The 17,475-nt window shown below is 65.2% G+C and overlaps 2 protein-coding genes across 3 annotated transcripts in view; both read left to right on the top strand.

Moving 5' to 3' along the window:
• Positions 1 to 1,451: 1,451 nt before the first annotated feature.
• Positions 1,452 to 9,105, top strand: JUP (junction plakoglobin). 2 transcript variants are annotated; one of them, XM_027909719.1, is made up of 14 exons: positions 1,452 to 1,680; positions 2,629 to 2,882; positions 3,139 to 3,377; positions 3,669 to 3,870; positions 4,290 to 4,434; positions 4,799 to 4,902; positions 5,846 to 6,184; positions 6,273 to 6,428; positions 6,549 to 6,668; positions 6,813 to 6,963; positions 7,104 to 7,225; positions 7,494 to 7,533; positions 7,889 to 8,054; positions 8,225 to 9,105. In XM_027909719.1, the coding sequence occupies exons 1-13, from the start codon at positions 1,455 to 1,457 to the stop codon at positions 8,032 to 8,034; spliced, it is 2,244 nt and encodes a 747-aa protein (XP_027765520.1). In that variant the 5' UTR covers positions 1,452 to 1,454; the 3' UTR covers positions 8,035 to 8,054; positions 8,225 to 9,105. The 2 variants fall into 2 exon arrangements, with proteins under 2 accessions (XP_027765520.1, XP_027765521.1); XM_027909720.1 differs by having other exon boundaries at positions 8,242 to 9,105.
• Positions 9,106 to 12,093: 2,988 nt separating this feature from the next.
• LOC114071839 (trafficking kinesin-binding protein 1-like) overlaps positions 12,094 to 17,475 on the top strand; it is a gene marked incomplete at its 3' end in the record, with an annotated part of 8,464 nt that continues 3,082 nt past the window's right edge. The window contains exons 1-4 of the mRNA XM_027909716.1: positions 12,094 to 12,115; positions 12,577 to 12,768; positions 17,105 to 17,181; positions 17,294 to 17,410. Of these exons, the coding sequence (XP_027765517.1) occupies positions 12,094 to 12,115; positions 12,577 to 12,768; positions 17,105 to 17,181; positions 17,294 to 17,410 (408 nt within the window). The remainder of the gene's footprint in view (positions 12,116 to 12,576; positions 12,769 to 17,104; positions 17,182 to 17,293; positions 17,411 to 17,475) is intronic.

Below are 17,475 nucleotides of genomic sequence, written 5' to 3' on the forward strand. Positions count from 1 at the left end.
GCTCCTGTTTCCCGTCTGGCCGCTGCTGCCGGGAATGAGGGCTTGGGATTTCTCCCTGCGAGCGCCGGCCCGTGCGGCTGGCGAGGGCTCGGCCGCTCCTTGGGAACAGCCGGCAGCGCCGGGACGAGCCGCGCCAAGCCCGTGCGCGCCGGGCCCCGCCGGGACGCCCCACGGAGCCGCGTCCTCGGCCACCACCCGACGCCCTGAGTCAGCCACCGGCTTGGCGAGGGGCTCAGCCCCGTCCCCTCGCTCCCCACGAGGGTGCTGGGGCCCGAGGATGCCCCCCCAGCCCGGCTGGTCCCTGCGACCCTCGCGCTGTGGCGGCGGCTGGAGCGGAGCCAAGGGCCGCGCGGCTGTCCCGGTCCAGCCCGGCGCAGGAATCGGGGCCGGTGCAGGTGGTAATTAGGTTGTTTGGAAGTGGGTGCTGCTGCACGCAGGTATGCCGGGCGGCAGCTGCTCCCTTCGCCGCTTATCGCCTCTGAAACTCTGACTCATCCCAGTCCTGCGAGGCGGGGAAGGGGCAGGAATCCCGGCGGATGCCTGGGTGATGGGTCAGCGGCGGCAGGGCTGGGCGGGCGCTGTCTCCATCCCTCCCTCCCTCCCTCCCTGCCTGCCTGCTTCCATCCCTCCATCCTTGCCTGCCTCCATCCCTCCTGGCCGTGCCGGGGGCCTGGATGCGGGGCTGGTGACTCACAGCCCTGCAGCCTTCGCCTGCTGAGCTCAGGCGTTAATCCGTGAGCCATCCTCCCTCCCCCTGCGTCCCCAAATTAAAGGCAAGGAAAGCCCAGCCCTGCTCCCAGCAACCTCGGCTGGTTTGTCCTGAGTGTTGGGATGGGCCGGGTTTCCCTGTCCCGGCACCGCGTGGGGAGCGCCCAGCCCCGGACCACGCCGTGGGCGCCTGTGGTGCTGTGCACCCGCGGGAGAGCCAGGCTGGTGGCTTTGCCTGCTTATTTTTAGGTGCTTTAGGAACACCCCTGAGAGCTTCTAAAAAGGTTCATTTTATTCTTGGAGCTCTAGCCGTGTGGAGCTCGGAGCTCCTGTGGCATGTCCCCAGCCCTTCGCAGGTCCTGTCTCTGGAAAGGGTCTTTAAAGAGCTCACGGGAAGCTGGGGGACCCTGGAGGGGGGGGATCTGACTGAGGGATCCCCCTGCGCCGGGCAGGGCCTGCCCAAACCTTGGCTGTGGTGTTGGTGAGACACGGCCTTGTGAGACGCAGCCGTGGTTCATGTCTGAACAAGAGCAGCAAAGTGCTGAGCTGTGGGTTCGTCATCCTGGTGCCGCCTTTCATCTCCCGTGGGGGAGGAGGGCAGATAGGGATCGGCTCCATCTCCTCGTGGGCTGTGCAGGGGCCAGCTGCCACGCCATTGGGGGCGGGAGAGGGGCAGGAGGGTGCTGTGGCGACCTGGGCTCTCCCAGAGGCATAACCTCTCCCCCTCCCTGCCCTGCAGAGCAGCCATGGAGGTGATGAACATGATGGAGCAGCCCATCAAGGTGACGGAGTGGCAGCAGACCTACACCTACGACTCCGGAATCCACTCTGGCGTCAACACCCAGGTGCCCTCAGTCAGCAGCAAGTGCCTCGGGGACGATGACGAGGTGTATGGGAAGCAGTACACCATCAAGAAGACAACCACCACGAGTTACTGCCAGGGAGGGAACCAGAGCCAGAGCCAAGCGCAAGGTAAGGGGCTGCAGGGCCCAGCACATCCGCGGGCTCAGCTGCTCGGCTCCTGCCTTCCCCTTCCTCCCCCGTAGCCGTGCTGCTTCTGGGCACTCCTCCATGCTGCCTTCCACACCCCAGGAGTTGTTGCTGCCTAAAATATGCTCCCTCCCATCCCGCTCCCCGGCGCCAAGAGGCTCTCGCGTGGGGGCGGCGCGGCCGGCCCGCGCTGGCGCTGAGCTGCGCACACATCCGAGCGGGCTGGCTCGAGATGGGAACAGCTGATCCCAGCCCACGGATCTGCCACCTGCTCTGCTGCCTGCCTGCCTGCCTGCTGGGAAGCCTGTCCCGGCGTGGCTGCCAGCGTGTGCCTTAACACCACAGCACCAGCCCGGCTTCCCCCGCTGAGGCCAGAGCGACGTGGAGCTGCGGCCCCGCAGTGAAGGAGACGCTTCCCCCCAGCTTTATCCCCTCAGAGTGGGACGCTTTGCCCCGCTCACCTCTGTGGTTTCCTGTCAGCAATAGGCCCTGAAAGGTTTATTTTCCAGCTCCCCCAGGAATCAGAGCCCCCCCGAACCCCATGCAGTCCATGTGCCCTTAGAGGTGGGGACCGCGGGTGGTGCCGCAGCATCTCGCTTATCTCAGCATCCTTGATGGGGAAGGCCTTGGTGTCCTTTTTCCCAGTGCCAGCTGGTCCCAAGTTGCAAATACCCTTAAGTTTTTAATTAATGGGCCTTGTGTGACAACTGCTTCATCATGCTGCCTAATTGAGTGTTGTCTTATCTCTGTGCTGCTGGATCTGTGTATGCTTTGAAGCTCCGGCTCCATGCAGAGCGTGCCGGGACTGCTGACGTGGCCGGTGTCGCTGCGCTAAGCTCTTGCTCATCTAGTTGGGATTGGGAAGCAGGGCTGGGAGTGCTCCTTGGAGAGAGCCCGAGCCTTATGCTGCCTCCCTGTCCACCCCTGCAGCAGACATGGAGGCTCAGCTGGCCATGACCCGCGCCCAGCGTGTCCGGGCTGCCATGTACCCCGAGACGGTGGAGGACCGCTCGCTCCTCATCACCACCCAGCTGGAGGGGCAGCAGACCAACGTGCAGCGCCTGGCAGAGCCCTCCCAGATGCTGAAGTCGGCCATCGTGCACCTCATCAACTACCAGGACGATGCCGAGCTGGCCACACGCGCCATCCCAGAGCTCACCAAGCTGCTCAACGACGAGGACCCGGTAAGGAACTGGGGTTTGCTGCACGTGTCTGTCTCTGTGCGTTCAGCTGCTGCTCTGGTGGGTTGCACTTCCCCAGCACAGCTGGGCTCTCATCCCCACGGGGCTCCGAGGCCGTGTCTGGCTCCTTTCCTCTTGGCAAAACTGTGGTTGCCTCCGCCCTGCACCAAGACTGAGCCCACCTTTGCTCAGCCGTGTCCCCTAGCAGCTGTCCTTGCTGTGGGACCCCCTCTCACGGCCGGCTGGTCTCCCCCCCCAGGTGGTTGTCAGCAAGGCAGCCATGATTGTGAACCAGCTGTCCAAGAAGGAGGCGTCGCGCCGCGCGCTGATGCAGTCGCCGCAGATCGTGGCGGCCGTGGTGCGCACCATGCAGAGCACCAGCGACCTGGACACGGCCCGCTGCACCACCAGCATCCTGCACAACCTCTCGCACCACCGCGAGGGCCTGCTCTCCATCTTCAAGTCCGGCGGCATCCCAGCCCTTGTCAGGATGCTGAGGTACGTGGGGGAAGTCCCTGGGGTTGGCTGCATCTGGAGCCTGCAGGGGGGGGCAGGAGGAGGGGGGTGGTCCCCCACGCTGCCATGGCCGTGGAGATGGGGCTCAGGCTCTGCTCTGCCCTGAGGAGGGGGTGCCCCTTCCCTGGGACCACGCAGCGTGGTGGGATTTCACTGGGTCCCGCTGAAGGGTGCTGGTGGGAGCCGGGCTTGGGGCAGCCCCGTGGGCTCCACTTCGTCCCAGTGAGCCCGGCGGATCTCCCACACTGACGTGGCCCTGCCACCTGCCCACAGCTCACCTGTGGAGTCGGTCCTTTTCTACGCCATCACCACCCTGCACAACCTGCTGCTGTACCAGGAGGGGGCCAAGATGGCCGTGCGCTTGGCCGACGGGCTGCAGAAGATGGTTCCCCTGCTGAACAAGAACAACCCCAAGTTCCTGGCCATCACCACCGACTGTCTCCAGCTCCTGGCCTACGGGAACCAGGAGAGCAAGGTGGGACGGGGACACAGCCTGCCTGTGGTGTGGGGTCCTGCGGGAGGGAGGGCGGGGGGGCTGTTGCCCCACCTTGCACCTCGGAGATGGAAGCCTGGGAGGGAGAGGTGGAGACCCCACCACGTCGTGTGCCCCCAGTGAGGTGACCAGAGCACTGCTGCGTGCCAAGGGGTGCTTGTTTGTGTCCTGGCACGAGCTGGGGAATCTTGAAGGGGGTCCCAGGAGCCCAAAGCTGCGGCATGCCCCAAGTCTCCGTTCTTGATGATGCCTCATCCCTGGAAGTGTTCAAGGCCCCAGACTGGACAAGGCTTGGAGCAACTTTGTTTAGTGGAAGGTGTCCCTGCCCACGGCAGGGGCTGGAACTGGATGGTCTTTAATGTCCCTTCCGACCCAAACCATGCTGTGATTCCGTCTTGCAGCTGATTATTTTGGCCAACGGAGGACCCCAGGCCCTGGTGCAGATCATGCGCAGCTACAACTATGAGAAGCTGCTCTGGACCACAAGCCGGGTGCTCAAGGTGCTGTCAGTGTGTCCCAGCAACAAGCCTGCCATCGTCGAGGCTGGTAAGAGGGGCTTTGGGCTGTGGGAGAGCTGCCAGAGGAGGAGGAGGAGGATGGTGGGGTCAGGGTGATGCTGCTGTGGGTGTGTGGGATGGGCAGTGTTTGGCACAGCCACCTGTGCTGGCCTGGATTGCTGCTCTGAGGGCTGCTGAGCTGCATTCCTGGCACCGTGTGGGGGCAGAGTCCATCCCAGCTGTCCAGGAGCTCTTTCCACACCACATTTGGCCTCTGCTGAGCCACGGGGCAGCCCTGGGTGTGGGAGCATTGGCCGGTGGTGTCCAGCCCACGCAGACCCGCTGCCTCTCACTGCTCCTCCCTGCTGGGACAGCTGAGGGCACTCACAGGTGGGCTGTCCCCTTCCCTGCAGGTGGCATGCAGGCATTGGGCAAGCACCTGACCAGCTCCAGCCCCAGGCTGGTCCAGAACTGCCTCTGGACCCTGCGGAACCTCTCTGACGTGGCAACCAAGCAGGTGAGTCTGCGGGACCCTGGGCTGTGTTTTCAGCGCAGCGTTTTGGAGGTGTGTCTGTGCTGGGTGCCAGGCTGCTGATGCCAGGCTGGCTCCAAAGCCACATCAGCTGCAGCAGCGTGCGTGCCTGGCAGGGTGAGGGGAGTGCCCTCAGCATCACGGGGGCCTGATCACTGCCCACAGCCCTGCCCGTGCCAGCTGGCTGCCAGCGCTCCTGTGTGTCCCCAGCCCGGGGCCGAGGCCACCGCGGTCACTCCGTGGGTGTCGCTGGGGTTTGCTCTGGCCCTGCAGCCCTGGCAGCCTGCCCTGGGCTGGCTGCTTGCCCAGCTCCCGTGGGAGCTGCCGGTGGAGCCGCTGCCGAGGTGGTTGTGCCCCGCAGCTGGTTCAGGGGTGACCCCAGCACTGCTCTGGGACTGCTCTACCAGCCTTTCGCTGCCTCCTGATGCGTTTCCCCATCTGCTGGGGCCGCCTCATGCCGATTAGAGTCTGATGCAGCCTGGAAACTATTTTGGCTGTCATGGGACAATCCCTGGCTCTGCTGATTGAGGGGGGAACGTGGTCGTGGCGCTTTAACTCCTTCCTGCCCTGCTGCTGGCTGTCAGCCGGCACAGCCGGGACCGGGGTCACTCCGGCACCGTGCAGGGAGCACTGGTGGGAGCATCAGAAGCACGATCCCAGTGCAGGGAAGCTGGTGGAGACATTAAACTCTGAGTGAAGCTGCACATGTCAGAGTGGCTGTGGCTCATGCTGTGCCAGCACTGTGGAGGAGCAGCTCCAGCTGTGGGGGAACAGGAAGGGAGCTGCGTGGGAGTCAGGAACGCTGCAGCCCCTCCACTGCTGCTTTCTAGGGGCACGTGGGGCTGGGTGTGGGGCTGCAGCCCTGCCGCTGGCTGAGCCCAGGTCTGGCTGTGGGTGCTGCTCCCACCTCCCATCTCCACTCCCACAGGAGGGCCTGGACGGCGTCCTCAAGATCCTGGTGAACCAGCTGAGCTCCGACGACGTGAACGTGCTGACCTGTGCCACTGGCACCCTCTCCAACCTGACCTGCAACAACAGCAAGAACAAGACGCTGGTGACGCAGTCGAACGGGGTGGAGGCCCTGATCCACACCATCCTGCGGGCAGGGGACAAGGAGGACATCACCGAGCCGGCTGTCTGCGCCCTGCGGCACCTCACCAGCCGGCACCCCGAGGCTGAGATGGCACAGAACTCGGTGCGGCTCAACTACGGCATCCCCGCCATCGTCAAGCTCCTCAACCAGCCCAACCAGTGGCCACTGGTCAAGGTAAGGGGCCAGAGGGGTGTTGAGGGCTGGTGGAAGGCAGTGCCACAGTCAAAAGACGAATCTCTCCTTCCCCCCTCCTCTCTTCCAGGCTACCATAGGCCTGATCCGCAACCTGGCCCTGTGCCCGGCCAACCATACCCCGCTGCAGGAGGCCGCCGTCATCCCCCGCCTGGTGCAGCTGCTGGTCAAGGCTCACCAGGACGCCCAGCGACACGTCGCTGCCGGCACGCAGCAGCCCTACACAGTGAGTGCCCACCCCTCTGCCCCTGCACAGCCTGGCACCCCAAAACCCAGCCTGTCCCTGTGCCCCGGGTGGCCATGCCCCGGCGTGGGGGCCCCTGGCTGAGCCCTCGTCCCCCGGCAGGACGGAGTGAAGATGGAGGAGATCGTGGAGGGATGCACGGGGGCACTGCACATCCTGGCCCGGGACCCCATGAACCGCTTGGAGATCTTCCGCCTCAACACCATCCCTCTCTTCGTGCAGGTCAGGGCTGGGGGCACGTTGTGGGGGCTGCGCTGGGCCCACCCCCGTCTCAGCGGGCACGGGGAGCTGCAGCCCTGGGCTGGTGGCTCTGTGCATCAGGCTCCTCGCTTGGCTGCTTCACGTGGCGCCGATGTCTCCCCACAGCTCCTGTACTCGCCCGTGGAGAACATCCAGCGCGTGGCAGCGGGCGTGCTGTGCGAGCTGGCCCAGGACAAGGAGGCGGCGGATGCCATCGATGCCGAGGGGGCCTCGGCTCCCCTGATGGAGCTGCTGCACTCCCGGAATGAGGGGACGGGTAAGTGCCACCGTGCCGGGGGCTGCGTGTGGGGGATGGGGGGGGTGGGCTCTCTGCCTCCTGGCACTATCCCAGCGGGGGCTCTTGGGGCTCCAGTGCTACGTGGCACCAGGAGCTGAGGCTGCCGCCCGTCCCTGCAGCCACCTACGCAGCCGCCGTGCTCTTCCGCATCTCGGAGGACAAGAACCCCGACTACAGGAAGCGCGTCTCCGTGGAGCTCACCAACTCCCTCTTCAAGCACGACCCGGCAGCCTGGGAGGCGGTGAGCATCCCGACGAGCCCTTTTCCCTGGGAAAAAGAGCCTCTGGGAATGGCCCTGTCCTGCTTCCAAAAGCTGCTGCCAGCACCTCTGACCGGAGCTCGGATGGGAGCGATGGGCAGACGGTGGGGAGGCCGGGGTGGATGGGCTGTGGCATCAGCTCCTGGGTCACAGCACTTGCAGCCCAGGACGGGTCTGGGTGCCGAGTGACCCGTGAGCATCACACAAATGTGAACACGAGTCCCTTCAGTTGTGCCACCTTCTTCCATAGGCTCAGAGCATGATCCCCATCAACGAGCCCTACTCAGACGGTGAGTACTGTGCCAGCCCTCCCCGGGGGGTCCCCGTGGGCTGTGCTCTGGGTGGGCAGTTGTCTCATCTCACCAAACCAGGCTGGTTTTAAAGCGTTTCTCTGGTGGCTGCCAGTAAAGTGCCAGCGCAGCCTGCTGGGGGAACTCGGTGGGATGCTCATCTCCTCGGGAGCACAAACAGCTGCTGCCCTGGGTGCCTGGGCTGCCCCCCCAGGCTGGGGGCTGGGGGTGGCGGGTGGCCATCATGTCCTTTGCAGCACCACGCTGCCCTGGGTGAGAGGGACCAGGAGGTGGCTGGGGTCTGGAGGTGTCCCTGGCTGGCAGGAGCTGAGTTTGCCACGTCCCTTCCCCGCAGAGCTGGACCCTGGCTACCGCCCCATGTACTCGGGTGACATCCCCCTGGACCCCATCGACATGCACATGGACATGGACGGGGATTACCCCATGGATGCCTACAGCGATGGTGTCCGGGCGCCCTTCGCTGACCACATGCTCGCCTAACCCGCCCAGCCCCGCACCAGGTACCCTCCAGGGTGGGGCAGGGGGAGGCAGGGCTGGCTGGTGGCACCTGGCGTGCCCAGGGTCCCTGGTGCAGCCGTGGGTCGATGTCCCCGTCCCCCGTGGGCTCAGGAGCTCTGGTCTCATCCCAAATTCCCCCTCGGTGGGTGACAGGAGCTCCCTGCCCGCGCAGGTGTTCTCTCCACGCAGAAGAGGGTGGCCCCAGAGCTGAGCATTCGCGAGAAGGACTTGGGAGACAGAAGTGCCTGAGAAGACAAAACTTTTCCATTCCCACAAGAGGGTTTTGTTTTTCAATTTGTTTTCTTCGCTGTGGGTCTGTGGAGAAGGTCCTTCCTCCTGGGACTACTTCGAGCACCTACTGCCGCATCCAGCATCCAAGATACTGTTTCTGAAGCTTTAAAACACAAACCCTGCACCGTTAGCGACCTTTCATTGGCAAAATAGTCTTTTCTATGAATATATATTTCTTTTTTATTTTTAATATGGTGCCAGCGGCTTTTGCCATCTTTAAGTTTGTGCTTTCTAACTTCCCCTCCGATTTGTTCTGCGTGTTAGTGTTCTAGGAGAGGAATCGAACACGGGGAAACCCTTTGCTTCCTGCCAACTCCAGCTGCATTGGGCCAATCCAGAGTTTGCCGAAAGCAAAGGGTCCGTGTCCCAGGACCTTCGGTTTGGCCGTTGGGGTGTCTGAGGTTTAATTCTTTCCCATCAGCCGTTGGGAGCTGACTCTGTGTCCCTGCCTGTCCTGCCAGTCCCCATAGAGGAGTGACTCCAGCATTAGGAACCGTGTCCTTGTACCGATCTCTGTTGCACATTTTAACCCGTTTCCCTTCTCTTTGGTGAGTGGTGTGTTTCCGTCCCCTCCTCCCTTATCTAACGCAATTTTTTCAAAGAGGCTCTAGATCTGATGGTGGTTTAACACTCCGGCTGGAAAGGGATGGACAGCTACCGGAGTGTGGGTCAGGAATGGAAAGTTTTATTATGTCTGTAAGTTGTTTTTGTATAGACCAAAGCAAAGAATAAAATAACCCCTGCAGCCCTGTGCTGCCCTGAGCCTGTTCTTCTGTTGGCTGGGGGCGGTCGGTGAGACCCTCGGGGCAGCGGTGGGGGGTCCATCCGTGGGGCAGGGTGACCTTGGTAAGCTCGTTCCCACGCTCAGCACCCGCTTTGCCTGGCCCAGGGCCCGGCTGCCGGCAGAGCTCGGCAGGACACGGAGCTTCACGTGCCGTGCTCGGCACAGGAGTGAGCTGTGGGACGAGGCAGCAGGAGCTGCTGGTCTGGGAAGTGGGGAACATCCTGCCTGAGCTCAGCGCCGTGACTCCAGCCAACCCCGCTGCTCAGGGATATGGATCTGCTTCCTGCCACGGCCCATGCCAGGGACCAGCGAGGAGCAAAACAACAGCTGCTTTCCGGGCAGCCCCAGCAGAGCCCAGGGCACTTCCCAAGGGCAGCAGGGCTGGGGCGACTCGTGGGATGATGGTGGGGGCCAGGCAGCCCTCAGCCTGCTGCGTGCACTGCTGGAGCAGGGGACAATCAGTGACAGGCCATGGCTCCGGCCCCGCGTGCCTGGCATGGGGGTTTGGCTGTGCTGAGCCTGGAACCGCCCTCGTGGCTCCCGGCCAGCCTCCCTGCAGGTTGCAGGAATGTTGCTGGCGTCAGATCTGGCTGTCCCCAAGGTGCCAGCGGGCCTGGAGATGCCTCAGAGCTTGTGCCCTAGGAGGGACTGGGTCCTGCGGCCATCCCAGGTCCACGGGCTGGGATGTGCCCCCAGCACACCCTGGGGTGCCCTCACTTGAGGCAGGACTGCACGCTCTGAGACCCTCAGTCCCACTGTGGAAGAGCTGCCAGGGGGCATGTCCGGGATTCTGGGGGGAAAGCAGAGCCAGAGGACACCTGGAGCAGAGCAGCCAGTGCTGTTTGCGGGGTTTGCAGGGAGCGGCATCCCCGGGGAGGCTCCTCCTGGAGCCGCGGGACGGACTACAGGTCCCAGCATGCCCGGCCGCGCTCCTCACCTGCCGGGGAGCGGCTTCTTTACCGGCGGGGCTCGGCAGTGATGTCCGAGGGCCCCGCTGCGCCGGGAGCAGCGCCCAGCGGTGAGTGCGCCCCGGGACCCCTCGTGGTACCCGGACCCGGCGCCCCCCGGCGCACCGAGCCCTCGGCTCTCCCGGTGTCCCGCATTCCCCCAGGCTGCCTTCGGGCACCCCAAGACCCTGGGCGGCCCTCGTGGGCGAGGCCCTGGAGAATTTGCCTCGTCTCGTCCGTTCCCGGCGCTCGGCTTCCCCTCGGGAGATGCCCGGGGAGGAGCCGCGGGGCAGGGCAGGGAGCAGCGGGCACGGGTCTGTACAGGTACCCGCGGCGGGATGAGCCGGGACCTCCCTCCTCCTGGCCCAGTGTCCCACCGGGACCAACGTCCTGCCCTCGCCCGGCTCCCGTGGGGCAGGTCCCGAACGCTGATGGCGTGGGGACAGCGGGGTCCGAGGGCGATGGGAACGCCGCTCGATGGGAGCGGGGGGTCGATGGGAGCTGCTCGCACGTGTCTGGACAAGGTTCCCCTGGGGAGAGTGAATGTACGTGCAGGAGCTGGGCCAAAATCCGACGCAGGGCTCTGGCAATCCCGGCTGAGCTGACTCACCGGCCGGGCTCCCTCCCTGGAGCCAGCGCAGAGCGGCACCTCGGTACGGTGGGTCCCTGCCCTTCCCCGGGGAGAAGAGGGGCTGGGGGGCTGGGGCTGGGAGCTGTTCTCTGGGCAGCACGGTGCAGGATGGGGCCCTGAGGTCTGCTGGTCCCAGTGCCATAGGGCAGAGGACTAGGGGGGCTGTGGGTGTGTTTTGGAGAGTGCATGTTGCCTCTTGCCCGGCCTGTGTGCCAGGGGGGTGCAGGGCAGCCTGGCCTGGGTGCTGTGGATGTGGCAGCGACCCTGAGCATGCATCAGGAGGGAGGGCAGCGATGCCCTGGCATGAGCCTGTGGACGGGGATGAGGGGCTGCTGGTGCCACAGCCCCCACCGGGGTGGAGGTGGGAGCAGGGGTGGAGATGGGGCAGGGAGCTTGCACAAGGGGCTCCTGCCCCCCAGAGCCAGCAGTGGCTGCAGCCCAAATCAGGACTGCTGGAGGTAGCAGGAGAGCAAGAATATGCTGGTTTTATGGCCTGTCTCATGATGTGTTTATGATTGGGATGGGACAGCCACAGATGCTGCCCAGCCCTGCCCTGGGTGGCACGGCAGGTCCCTGCTCTGCATCCTGGCGCCTACAGAGGATCACAGACGGACTTTGCTCTCCAAGGTGGAGCTCCCAAGGGCTCTTACTGGCACTGCAGGTGTGTTTGCCTACTGCCAGGAAGCTCGACGGCTCCTTCCCTGCTCGCTCCACAGGCAGGGACCCAGCGGGGACCTCGAGGGGAGCAGGGTCCTGCCCCGTCCCTTCAGAGCATCCTCTGCCCTGTCTGGCCCTGGTGCTGATCCAGAAATTACCGAGTCTCTGCTTTGGTGCTGAGCCCCCCACGTCACAGCAGCCGCCACAGAGCAGGTACACTGACCCCTCACCACCCCCAAACCCGCCCCACGTTTGGGGTGGCTGCTGAGCTGGGGTGCATTCCCACAGCCCCCCTGTCCCAGTGGCAGGGGGGAGGAACACCTGAGCCCTGGCTATTCCATCCAGGTCCTCACCATCCCCTTGCCTGGCAGGTGTTGCCCCGGGGAGGGTGTTTGCCCCATGGGAGGATGCTGGGGGACATGGAGGCACAGGGTATGTCCCTGCTCCCTAGAGCATCACCTGAACAGCTCCTTCTCCCCAGGCAGGGCCTGGAGAAGGGAATCTGCTGCCCACCAGCACCGCTCCAGGGAGGCAGGGTGGAAGGTGCCCCTCCCCATGGCAGCCGGGCCCCCACGTAACGCCAGCCAAACTGGACACCGTGGTCCCACGAGAGAATCCCCCCAGCCAGAGCCCACCCTCCTGCTGCCTTCAGCCCAGCCCGGACTCAGGTGTCACCGCCTGTCCCCACACTGACCCGGCGTCCCACGGGTCAGACACAGCCACACGCCGCGATGCCGCAACCATCACCGGTGGGTAGGGATGGACAGGGCCACTGGGTGGCCTGGGGGAACCGGGATGGGGGGTGGGAAGAGCTGGGGCAACTCCAGGCTGGTCCTGCATTCTGTCCCCATCCTGGGGCTGGGGCTGAGTCACTGTCCCAGCATCCTTCACCCCACACCATGCCCCTGTCCCCAGCACCGCTCAGCCGGGCAGAGCGTGGCCAGGAGATGGCAGTAGGACCCTGCCCACAGACAGTGGAGGGGGCTGAGGGGGGAGCAGGGCAGAGCTTGGAGGGGGAATCCCTCTGTGCCACACTGCGGGGATCCCCCAGTCCCCACACAAGAGCGGCTTTGGGGGCAGATCCATCCGGTGGCACCAGCCCCAGACCCCCAGAGAGGACAGAGGGGGCTGAGGGGTGGTGGGCAGTGCTCCCCTGCCAAGGCCCCCACATGTGCCCACCACCCTGGGCTGACACCGTTCCCCCCTGTCCCCAGAGCTGTGCAGCGGGGACGTCCCCGAGGTGGAGATCATCAGCCTGCTGGGCGAGCAGCTGCCCCGCTACACGCTGCGGGCCGACACCGTCTTTGGCTACGACCATGGTGACTGGCTGCGAGCCCCCCCCGGCCCCCCGCAGCCAGCGGCCCCCCTCACCCCCCAGCAGATCGAGGAGACCCTGCAGTATTTCCGTGAGTGCCCGTGGGCTGGTGAGGGCGGCGGGGCTGGCAAGGGCAGCGGGGCACGGGCCGCGGCAGCTGTGCGGGGTCGGGACGGCGAGGGCAGCCCCGGAGCTAATCACTGCTAACGGGATTGGCGGGCTGGATTTCCTTACCCGGAACATCCCCAGCTAATTCTGAGAGCAGCTTCTGCTGAGCCGAGCCGGATGCTGGGAAAGAGCCTCTGCCTGCTCCCGGGTCCCCCTGCACGTCCCTGCTCCCCTGCACTGTGCCGTGGCTTGCGGGGGTGGGACACTGGTGGGGTTGGCAGAGGGTGTGCCAGTGAATCCCAGTGCTGCTGTCCCCAAAAACAGGACAGCCTGACAGGTGTTGCAGGGGTGCAAAGTCCCCAGAGCCATGGGATGTGGATGCCTGGGGGGAGACCCCCCCCAGCCCCCCATGGCTGGGCAGGGACAATGCTCATGGTGCTGTGACAGGGCCCTGTTCCTGGCGTGGGGTTGGGGTTCAGCAGGGGTTCAGCACAGATGGATTATCTCTGCTTTGTTTCTGCCTCTGGCCTGCATGTGACAGGGACAGGATTAGAGCGAGGGGCTGGGGGGGATGGATGTGGGGCAGCAGGAAACAGATGGGGCTGAGGCTCCCAACCCCCTGCCCACGCCAGGCTGGGCCGGGGGCGAGCCCTCTCCATGCCCTGCCTGTGCTTGCAGCCTTCCCCACCTGGCTGCTTGTCCCTCTGTTCAGCAGGCAGTGGGGTGCAGCCCCCCAGCCATCAGCACCCCTGACCCTGCAGTGACAGGACAAGGGATTGAGCCCCAAGCCCCATCCCTGTGCCACAGGGCAGGGAGCACCCCGCTCTGCAGGACCCTGGCACCCCCCTCCATGGGGACAGCTGCTCTCAGTGCCCAACCCCTGCAGGTCACAGTTCCCCCCCGTGCCGCTGGCACGTGTGGGTGTGGAGGGGCCCATGGCGTCATCCCTTCACCCAAACCTTTAAGCTGCCATCAGAAATAGCCCCCTGTAATCTGCTTGAGCAGACACGGGGGAACCTGCCCGGAGGAGCAAATCCTGGGGCAGGGGATTAGGGAGAAGCAGCTCTTGCCTGTCCACGCAGAGACGTGTGCTCAAGTCCTTGGGGTCCCTTGGGGGGTGGGTGCCCAGTTCTGGCTGTGTCCCTCACCTCACTGAGCTAAACACCAGTGCCAGGAGGAAGGAGAGGCTGGGACTGAAGGCACCTGCTCCAGCCCCTGCTCCGGGAGTGGTTATGGCAGGACATGGTCGGTGTCAGGATTCCAGTGGGTGTGAGTCCAGCAGGCAAAGGAAGGCGTCGTGTGAGGGTCAGCTCCAGCCACGTCCACTCATCCACTATTTGGGTGCTGACGAGGAAGGGCACTGGGGCAGGTGAGGGGGGCAGGCAGAGCATGCCTTGGCATTACCAGCATCGTGCCCACGCGGCTTTGTGCTACGTGCCAGCCAGCTCCTCCATAATTCAGCACACCATGATTTATTCAGCTTTCCTGCTTCCGGGCTGCCTCTGCACCAGAGTGGTTGTGGGGAGCTGAGGGTGCCAGCCAGGGGGCACAGGGAGCCTGGATGGGGCATGGAAGGGGCCAGGCTCGTGCCAGCCCATGCTCAGGGCCAAGGGGTGCTGAGGGGGATGGAAAAGCTCCTGGAAAAGCTTTACCACCTCAGGGACTTGGCGGGTCCCAGCACCGTACAGGGCATTGCGTGTGCAGGGTGTGTGATGGCTGTGTGGGTGATGATGGGGGGACCAGGCCTGGGGTGGCAGAGCAGGGCTGGCTGGAAAAAGCAGACCCTGATCCTCACAGGGCCCAGAACTACTCCCTGTCCTTCCCAGGGGGCAGAAACCACTGTCTGTGCATAACCCTTGGGGTCAGCCCTGTGGAGGTGCTGCTTGGGGACCCCCTGTGTCCCCTCCGCGTTCATCACCCTTGGGGACCCGTGTGTCCAGAGGTGGGACACAGAGCCAAACTGCACCAGCCCCCCGGGGCTGAGCAGGGCTGTCCCGGTGGGTGCCCCAGTGGGGACCCCGGTCCTGGGATGTGTGACGGAGACCGTGTGCCCGAGGTGGCACGCGGGAGTGGGGGGAGTGGGCGCTCCCGACCAGCCCCTGACACCCCCGTGGCCCTCGCCCGGCCCCGCCCCCGCCCGGTCCGGCCCCAGCCCCGGCCCCGCCACCGGGGGACGCGCCGGGCAGGTGCGAGCGGACGGAGCGACCCTATAAATAGGGGAGGGAGAGGCTGCAGCGGCTCCGCTCGGCGCGGCGCGACTCGGCTCGGCTGGGCACGGCTGGGTGGGCTCGGCACGATGGAGATCTGGAGCAGCCCCGCCGCCTACGACGAGTTAAACGGGAACGCGGAGCGCGGCGGTGACGCCGACCCCATCGCCCGGGAGCTGGAGGAAGGTGAGGGCGGCCCGGGCGGTCCCGCCCCGGCGATGGGGATGGGGATGCGGTTGCAGCGGGGCCGGGCTCCCCCGGGGCTGGTCCGCAGCAGCGGGGCCGGGATCTCCTCCGGGACCGGGGCTGCTTTGGAGCATCAGGGCCAGGGTCTCCACCGGGACCGGGGCTAGTTGGGAGCCGTGAGCCCGGCTGGGATCTCCCCCCGGGCGGTGCCGTCCCCTCCCAGCCCCTGCGTTCCCGCAGCCCGGTCCTGCTCGCCGCGTTCCGGCCCGGGGCAGCCGCCGCCCGGTCCCTTGGGGACCTCCAGGTTCAGCCCGATCCTAAGGAGACCTGTCCCCTCGCCGAGAGCGGCGGGGAGCGGGTGGAGGGACAGGGTCTGCGTGTGCCCGTGGGGATGGGGGTCCCTCCCCCCTCCCGCCGGATCGGGCCTGCAGATGGGTGTTTACATGTTTGCCAGCGCTGCAGCCCCCGTCTCCCAGGGCCAGCCACTCGCTCCAACCGTAACGATGCTCATGCTCCAATTATTTCCAATTAATGGCTCAGGGGCCTGACGAGGTGCAGTTGGGGACCCCCGCGGGGAGCGGGCCCTGCTGGGGTGTGTAGAGGGGGTTGAGGTTGGGGCTGGGGTTGGCCCCTCTTCCTGTAGACGTGTTTGGGGTACTTGCCCACTGGGGCGTGGGGCAGCACCCAGGGCAGTGGGGACTGGACGGGACTGGGGTGGCGAGTGGGGGCATTGCCATGACAACACACTCACCATTACACAACCCCAGCTGGGGCAGCCTAATGGGATTTGTGTGGCTGAGCCTCCCCGTTAACCCACTTCGTCTGCAGGACTGGGGAGTGGCTGGGACTGGGGACGTGGGTGGAGGCCCTGAGTGCAGCCAGTGCTGCTGCTCTGCCAGGGGAAACTGAGGCACGGACCCTTGGGGCAGCAGAGCATCAGGAGTGCCATGTGGTATGGGCAGGGGGTGGGGTACAGGCAGGTCTCAGGGTGTAAGCAGGGTCTGGGGCACAGGCTCCCGGTTCCCTCTCACCACACAGCTCCAGTGCTGCCATCTGGGCATGTGCCCGGCACTGTCTGGCAGCGCCTGCGGGCACAGTTGGCAGGATTGGTACTGGGGAGGCAGACATCTCCATCCTTGTGCCTCCTCTCCCTGCCAGAGAGCCAGGCAGTGGCCAGGGGAGGCAGGGCCATAGCTAGGGCCCATTTCAGTGTGGTGGTGCTGGCGTTGGGGGCAGCTGCCTGTTCCCACAGCGTGCTGCCCGCAGCTGCCTCTGCCCCTGTTGCTGAGTGGATCGTTGTGTTGTGCAGCTGGAGGGGCAGCGGGTGGGTGCGGGGTGCAGCATCCCCTCCCCCAGAGAGAAACTAGGGCAGGGCTGGCTTCTCGGGGGGGGGGGGAACTGGGGGAGGGGGCTGGGGACAGATTGGAGGGGACGCTGCCTGTGAGCCCGGCTCGGTGCAGTGCCACCCACAGCTATTTACACTGGAGCTCCAGCCTGCTTTCTGCTGGAAATGTCACCTTCAATCCCATCTCCACTGCTGGCCTTTCCCTGTCCCTCCTTCCCATCCGTGCATCCAGCAGTGGGGCTGGCACTGTGCCCGTGCTGGGGTGATGGGGTCTTGGCACTTTCCTTGCCACGCTGAGGTACAGTCAGGGTTGGGGGTGAGCTGTGAGCCCCCCATTTCCCAGGATGCTGGCATGGCTGTGGGGATCCCCACCCACCTCTGCCCAGCACCGTGCTGGGTGCTGCTCAGCAGATAAAAGGTCCTTTTTGGTGGCCAGCCTGGAGCAGCCCTGTGCTGCCTCCCTCCTGTTCCCTTCACCATGCAGCTCTGGGGACAGCGGTGACATGGAGTGGGGGGCAGTGGGGGGACAGTGCTGAGCCCCTGAGCCAGTGTAGGGGTTCACCTTTTTGCCTCTCCCCCAGTCCTGTGTGCTGAGCGGGTGGTCAGGATCACCAAGACCTACCACGACATTGACGCCGTCACCAACCTGCTGGATGAGGTACGTTGGATCCCCCCACCCGTGTGAGGGCCGTTGGGATCCTGGAGACACAGGGGTGGGTGAGGACTGGGGAAGGGATGAGTCCTGGCTGAGGCAGATCTGCTCCTTGCAGAAGGAGCGGGACCTGGAGCTGGCGGCGCGCATCGGGCAGTCCCTGCTGAAGCAGAACCGGAGCCTGACCGAGCGCAATGAGCTGCTGGAGGAGCAGCTGGAGTTGGCCAAGGAGGAGGTAACAGCTCCTGGGCACAGATCCAGGCCTTGGCCTCCTGTGTGCCCCCCTGGGGGTGGCTGTGG

The sequence above is a fragment of the Empidonax traillii genome, unplaced genomic scaffold (assembly GCF_003031625.1).
Source record: "Empidonax traillii isolate 1590-97213 ecotype Southwest subspecies unplaced genomic scaffold, ASM303162v1 scaffold2322:size27488, whole genome shotgun sequence".
Lineage (NCBI taxonomy): Eukaryota > Metazoa > Chordata > Aves > Passeriformes > Tyrannidae > Empidonax > Empidonax traillii.

Excerpts from the sequence above, each read along its gene's own strand:
- JUP (XM_027909719.1), top strand. The coding sequence starts at position 1,455 with ATGGAGGTGATGAACATGATGGAGCAGCCCATCAAGGTGACGGAGTGG. Across the intron at positions 3,871-4,289 it reads ACGGGAACCAGGAGAGCAAG|CTGATTATTTTGGCCAACGG; the intron begins GTGGGACGGGGA and ends TCCGTCTTGCAG. Across the intron at positions 6,964-7,103 it reads CTCCCGGAATGAGGGGACGG|CCACCTACGCAGCCGCCGTG; the intron begins GTAAGTGCCACC and ends CCGTCCCTGCAG.